Source organism: Saccostrea cucullata, unplaced genomic scaffold, assembly GCF_032062105.1.
Source record: "Saccostrea cucullata isolate Sc308-1 unplaced genomic scaffold, CSIRO_AGI_Scuc_v1 ctg1220, whole genome shotgun sequence".
Lineage (NCBI taxonomy): Eukaryota > Metazoa > Mollusca > Bivalvia > Ostreida > Ostreidae > Saccostrea > Saccostrea cuccullata.
This window is the reverse complement of record NW_026931211.1, coordinates 453,244-460,492: the sequence shown is the minus strand read 5'-3', so window position 1 is coordinate 460,492 and position 7,249 is coordinate 453,244. Positions and strand designations below refer to the sequence as shown.

The 7,249-nt window shown below is 31.2% G+C and overlaps 1 protein-coding gene across 1 annotated transcript; it reads right to left on the bottom strand.

Annotated features, from left to right (window-relative positions):
* Nucleotides 1-6: 6 nt before the first annotated feature.
* LOC134231811 (uncharacterized) lies at nt 7-2,183 on the bottom strand. Its single transcript, XM_062713781.1, has 5 exons — nt 1,517-2,183; nt 1,302-1,406; nt 681-952; nt 313-534; nt 7-201 (listed from the first exon to the last, which is right to left on the bottom strand). The coding sequence occupies exons 1-5, from the start codon at nt 1,949-1,951 to the stop codon at nt 39-41; spliced, it is 1,197 nt and encodes a 398-aa protein (XP_062569765.1). The 5' UTR covers nt 1,952-2,183; the 3' UTR covers nt 7-38.
* Between the last annotated feature and the right edge of the window lie 5,066 nt (nt 2,184-7,249).

Sequence of the window (7,249 nt, the reverse complement as noted above, 5' to 3'; positions counted from 1 at the left end):
CGTGAAAGAAGCAGCAGTATTGGAAAAATCTAGTAGGTTCAATCAGCAAAATTAAACCCTGTGTGAGTTTCTCCAGGTTGAAGCGGGAATGTTTCTCTGATTTTTGAGACTGCACAAGATGGTATGACTACTCTGACCTTCTTGCCTAAATAGCCCCAACACCAACGTACAAACTGCCTGTAAGCTGTGTATCTATGTCGTCTGAAATTCAATAAATACATGTAAATATATCAAAATGAGATGCCATTTTGTATTAGTAATAATTTAACTAATTATGAATCTGAAAAGAAATGGGTAATAAAATTGACTTACTTTGTTGATTCTTCCAAGTTCCCTCCATATTGTTGTCGATATTGATAGTATGCAGTTCTCAGTACATGAATATCAAGACAAACTGTTCTAAACCCAGGATGATGTGTTATGCAATTAAGTGATGTGTCGGTTCTTGAAATCTCTTCCTTTACTTGTTGTATCTCTTGACAGCACCTGTTTTCGGTATTTGATGCCATGATTGTGCAGCATTGACATGAACACCTACTTGGGTATTAGAAAAGAAAAAAATTGTATAAAAAAAAATATTTGTTTGAAATTTTCTTTGTCAAAATATTTTTGACCTTAATGAAACAATTGCAACTTTGATATGTATAATTGAATTAAAAGAAAATTAAACTATTCTTCACCAGTCTGTGTTATGTGTTCTGTCTTCCTCATCAGCTTCTGAATTGTCGGATGCATCTTCATCAGAAGTTGCATAAGGCTCATATTGGTATGGGAGAATACCAAAGCCAGCATTTTCTGTCCCAATAGTATCAGAATCTGTCTCTTCATGGTCAGAAGAATCTTCACTAAGATCTTCTTTATTGTCTAATTCCTCCTCAACATCCAAATCAAACCAAATGTCATTTTCTTTTTTTTCAATTTCATCTGTTTGTGAATATTGATATCCATGATGCTAATTGTAAAGTAAAAGGCTCTCGCGGTCAGATATTGAATTGTTTTATTTGCAATTCCACAGCTGATAAGAGAACTTTTGCAGCTTTATTCGTGTGTTTCCGTGAGCAGGCAGAAAATGTCAAATTTTAATTGTTTTATCGGCTAAACCGCTGCAGATAAAGAGGTGCAGATTTTTCATGTGTCCATAGATAAATTACTTTTAATGATTAGTAAAAAGAAAATATTTGACTAAAGGTGCCCTTTAATATACAAGACTATGGAACAGGATATACATGTATGCATACTCAGTCCAGATATTAATTATTTTTTAAAGGGTATGGTATATTTCTATTCATTTTCAAGCTTACATTGATTTCATTGTCAGTCATTGTGCAATTTGAATCTTCTTCTGATTTTCTAGCTTCAGCTTCTTGCATAGATTTATTCTGAACTTCTGTTTTCTCTGTAATGATCTACAATAAGATACATGTATCATCTTCAAATATTTTGTTATGAATTACCAGTATAAAAATATTTACTAATAACATCTTTGTTTAAGGTGTAAAATGTAAAATCTACTTACTCTAAAATTTTCTCGTTTTACAAATGCCCCTCTTATCCGTTTCCTTTCTTTTTTCTCTCTCTCATTGGATTTCTCCTCACCCTCCTCAATAGAGCTCAAATCACGTTTTCCTAAAACACTAGGGTGATGTTTTGTTGGTACTGACCCAGGATTTAGAACTTTGTTCTTCACTGGAATTCCTTGTGATTTTTTGAATCGATACTCAAATGGATAACAAGAGTCATCGAAATGTAATTCACAAAGGCTGGAATATTTAGTAGGGCCCTCAGGCCATTTTCTCTTAAGTCTAACAAAGGCAGTCCACTTTGGTACAAGATGTGGTTCCTTTTTAAATGGAAAATAGTGCAGGGACACTCCATCTAAATGTGTACTTGAACACCCACCCGCTACACATCTTCTACCCCTTTTTGTTTCACTGTGAGTATCACAGGACATGTTTATTTACATGCCATGTAGTGTAACAACATTGAAGCTGTCTCTGCATCTGTTCACATTCTTTTCGTCATGCAGCCGATAACAGCGGAAACTGCCGAGCTCAGATTACTTTCACCGAGCATTTGACATTTTAATTAATTTCAGCTAAACCACACATCTTACAAACGTGCTTTTTTCAGGACTGGATTTTAAATAACCGAATATATATTTTAATTGAACAATAATTTTTGACTAAAGGTGCCCTTTAAATATTCTTTAATTTTGTTCCAAGTTCATCCTTAGAGTACGACACATCTGTGGAGTTTTCAGTCACATTACGTTTCTCCAAGTCCTATCCTTGTACATATTTCAATCGAAAACAACGTAGGGTGATGTTAGAGATAAATTTTGATTTAAGTGCAGTTTTTTCCCACTAAACTGTGAATCTAAACTTTAAAGTTTACCTGTATTAATTTATTCTCGATTACGCGTCGGGGAGCCATTAAATGAATGACCTACGGCAGCAACTAAACACTGATAAAAAGAAAACGATTGAAGGGCAAATGTTTAATAGGTAATCAGAAACATGGATCAATTCGCCGAATCCTTCAGCGGGCGTTAAATAGTCGAGTGTGTTTACCGAATGTGTGTGTTTGCTATTGAATATGAAGGGGAAAAGTTTAAATTCCCTTTTTATTATCTCCCTCGCTAAAAGTTCACTTCTAGTCTGTGTGTAATCCTAGATAAATTCATCCTAACGAATCTCTGATTTATAATTTAATTTTTTTTATATAAATATTTTGTCGAAATTCAATTTATTCATATATATATATATTTAACAATTCATTATTGTAAAAGACATACATCTTATTTATAACACATTTTGTTAGAATCACTATTTGTTTATAGATAAGTAAAACTATAATATGATTATATTATATATTCGTGTAGAACTATAAAAGCACTTTATATAATATTGCACCGTATATAAACTATATACATGTAGAGTTATTGAAATTAAGCACAGTTTTCTTAATTAAAAGCCACAAAACAAACTTTCAAGAAATCTAGAAAATAACAGAAGTTTATTTTGTTCATGCACATTAATCATCTACATTGTTTTTCTGCAGCTGGATTTATGGAGCTCTTAACACACGAGCACTTACATACAAGTTCTAGTAGTATACATTTAGGGAGCTTTGATCTACTCAATAATACAAAAAATATAATAAATGGGAATTTTCACTTTATATGAAGAATAAAATAGAAGTATTCAAATGTATTTACTTTAAGGTATGTCACTCGTGAAATTTGTTAAATCAAGGATTTTTTGAGAAGTATTTTTGGATAAGTACTCATGTAGTATGACTCAAAATCGCAGAGAAAATAGGAGGTCAGGGTGCATCTTACTGATCTATGGTACAATTATGTTGACCTTTTTGCACTTAAATTTTAACTGTTTGGTTTATTACTTTATCTCTTATTATATTTTATCAGATGTTACCATGGCAATAAATATAATCTTATTTTACGTAAAATAGTTTGAATAATATTTCTCATTGAACAAATCTTTCAAATTAATGCGCGTTAATTATTGTGTGACCTTTTGGCACTAAAAAGTAACCTATTTGGGGTATTAAAAAACTAAATAGTCAATAAAATATTTTCTTATGACAAGCTTTTTACAACTAAGTGCTGATCAGTCACAAGTATCGAGGAGATTTAAATAGTGAAAGAAAAAGTTATGGTCAGTGATGTTAATTTTGAAATATTGGTCAAAATATGCGATTTTCATGCAAAACATGGAATAAATTTTATCTTGACTTCTTTAATATATCTTCATTTTTTGGGAAAGTTTGTTGAGGAAAGGTGTAAAACTTGTTCTAAAAATATAAATTAAAACCTGTATTAAACATTCCTATCAATATCATAACGGAAAATACTCTCCGAGTAAAAGTATGTGAGACTTAAGTTTCAACACATTGCATTTAATAAATGTGCAGATTTGCAGAAATTTCAGTTAAATATCCTTCCACCACAAGAAATAGTCCCTCATAAATCTTTCTTCTTTGTTGATTTTTGAGCAGTTTTTTATGAATGTTAAAAAATTTACATTGTTGAATTTAAATATTTTATAAAAAATTGAATTTTAATAAATATTTTGGAAGTAAGAGGTTCTGCGTGAACCTTTCTAAAAAGCTGACGAGTGACATACCTTAAATACTATTTTACAGTCAATTAAATGTCTGTTCAGACATTTGTTTGTTGTGGTGAGAACTGACTTCCTGGATCATCTCAGTCTAGAGTATGGACTTGTTTGTCTGAAAACTGACAAAGTCCGTCGAAATTCTCCATTAATGCAAAGTCAATATATCCATGGTTTAGAAAACTCTGTCTTTCAAATTACTGAATGCTCAAGAGCCTCGACGTAAGGGGTTACTCCTTACGTCGCGTGTTCGAATCCCACTGTGGAGACCGGTACTTCGGATGTGATTGTTTAAAGAGAGGTCCCGTGTTGCAGTAAGTGCTGGCACAAAACAGATCCCTCACTCCTCAATGGCCCCGAGTGCCGAGTATAGGACAAAATTTGCAGCTATCCACCGGCAAGAGATGACGTCTCCATATGAGTGAAAAATTCTCGAGAGGGACGTTAAACAACATACAATCAATCAACCAAATAATCAATCTAGTGAAAGATGACAAAATCTACTGAGAAGTGCTCTGTTTTCCAGGCCTTTCAGCGACCATTGATTTAGTATAGACTAAAGGGTGCAAGTTCATCCTGTGTTTGTAACGGAAGAGTTGCCTTGATCACGTTCACTTCATTATTTCTCTTAATATATCAGACTTATAAGATCTGATTATAATTCAGTAAAAGCTGTTCATTTTTTTTTTTTGGTCAACTTTCGACAATGTTGTATCTTTCGGAATAACAATAATAAAGTTTCTTAGTGAGAAATCAAGCTTGATGGGAAAAAAAGTAAAATTAAGTGATTCTTGAAACAAAATTAAAAATTCATTTAACACCTGTCCCTATAAGCTGCAAATTATACACATATATCAGGCGCAAGATTTCCATCCATACACCACGACTGGCCCCTTAAATGGGTTTTTTCATGTCTGCATTTAAGAAATGAATTTTATTTTTGAAGATTCATGAGGTTATGAACTACGACGCTTCTTGCCGGCATATTTCATGAAGCGCGTTCGCGCTTCATGTAATATATGCTGACGTTCAGCGTTGTAGTTCATATACCTCATGAATCTTCAAAAAATTAAATTCATTTCTTATATTTACATTATTTTTCTGATGACTTGCCATAAATTTATGCCGTTCAACTGTCATTTTTAAAACAAAACAGTGTGCACTATATTTTTTGACTTTTTGACGTCAAGAGCGGTATTATGACGTAACAATGGAGATATTCATACTTATTCGTGATACATACCTAATGTAGTTCATGAGAAAATATACTGCATATTATTTTGTAAAGAATCATAAGGGAAATTTATTGGAAATGTAAATATATATAAATGATTGGAGCATTTGAAGTTCAAAGATTAACATAAGTTTTATACTTGTTTGGATAGTACTGAACACGGAAATAAAAATATGCAATTCAGATAGATTTTCAGGAAGTCAAAAATATCAAACAGGTTTGTGATTTTATGATAAAAAAATTGCATAAAACTAGCCTACAATCTACTCATTTTTAACAAAATAAATATTAAACACAAATGTATTAGAGGGGGGAAAATCAAACTGCTATAATAGTTGCTCCATGCATGTCTTTTTTAACTATCAGTCCCGTAAGTTTTGGTTATATCTGTCAATGCCCTTTTCCGCGTGAGTAGTAATCGCATTTTACGAACTGAACACGACTCTGGCCCTGAAGGTAACATATAGTGTTTAAAGTTTTAAAATAGATTTAATACGTAGACAAACCAGAAATCCTTTTGGAATCAGGAATATCAGGGAAGATAAAAAAAAAAAACGTACTGAACTACACCTTCTATCAAATTCTTCAAATTCAGAAGCGTGCAATTAAATGATCTTTATTTGATCCTGGGGTTATTTTTCCCGGCATGTTGTGCGCTAGGGTGGGTATAGCCAATGTGACTGATAAAACAAACCTGTTCGTATCGAATTAGACTAACAATTCTCTTCTTTCTTCCTAGCTTGTAGAAACGTGATGAAACAGAATATGGAGAATCTGATTTGATTTAAAGTCTGTAGCACAATATTCCTCATCTGATTTCTCAATATTTTTTACAAATTGATTCATGATAATTGTACTTATAGCTCCCTTGTTTGAAATATTCACAAAAATAAAATATCAGGAATCAAGATTTATTTCGAATATTTCCATTATCAGAACTTTACAATTTTGTTCAGTAAAATACTATAACATATCTGACTGATTTTTTTTCTTTGCTGAGAATGCAGACGGATGCACAAAGTACAAAATTAAACAAACAAAAATCGAATTTTCTTTCATAATTTTTTTAATATTTAAAGTACATTTCATGTAAAATCTCTACAATGTATAAAAATAAATCTCACAAAGACTAAAATTATATGCCTATGAAATACACTAAAGAGGACAAAAAATATCATTTTGTAACACTTTAACAAAACTTTTTCGATAAGAGTGGATCTTTTTCATGAAAGGTTAACCTAAAAGTTTGCAATAAAATATTCATACAATTTTTTGATTTAACGATCGAAAAGTACAATTTTATGACAAAACATTCGCATCTTTCGGAGAAAACTTGTCCATTAGGTCAAGTCCTATCATAAACATAATTTAAATGCCCCAACTTATCATAAGCCGTGTAGCAATATGATTTTCTCAGGATTTTTATCTATGGTGAGTTCGAATCCTACGAGTACCAGCATATATTTCAATAAATGAATAATTTTTTTTCCGAGTTTTTTTTTTCTCAAAAAATTTTTGTACTCATAATTTCTTAATTGTCTATAATGAAAACTTAATTTAAATGTGTACTTAAATCACAAATTGAACTGAATTTCTTACATCTGAATATATATTTAAAATTGAATATGTTTTTAATATCTAAAGCTATATAGCTATAGGTATTTTGCATGCCTTTTTCTTCATCTTCTTTGATAAATTAGTAAATTAGTAAGCTAATTTTTTTTTGTCAGAGACAACAATGATTACTTTATAAAAATAAAATTTATTTATCAAAAATAAATATTAAAAATTTGCTCATTTTTAAAAAGTTTAAAAATATCACAGAAATATATCTAAAAGGTGTCTTCACATCGACATTTTGATTGTGAGAATAATACAA

Bases quoted from the DNA above. Each gene is read 5' to 3' on its own strand.
- LOC134231811 (XM_062713781.1), bottom strand. From the start codon at position 1,951: ATGTCCTGTGATACTCACAGTGAAACAAAAAGGGGTAGAAGATGTGTA. The intron at 1,407-1,516 runs GTAAGTAGATTT...ATCTTATTGTAG, and splicing joins TAAAACGAGAAAATTTTAGA to ATCATTACAGAGAAAACAGA. The intron at 535-680 runs GTGAAGAATAGT...ATACCCAAGTAG, and splicing joins AGAACACATAACACAGACTG to GTGTTCATGTCAATGCTGCA.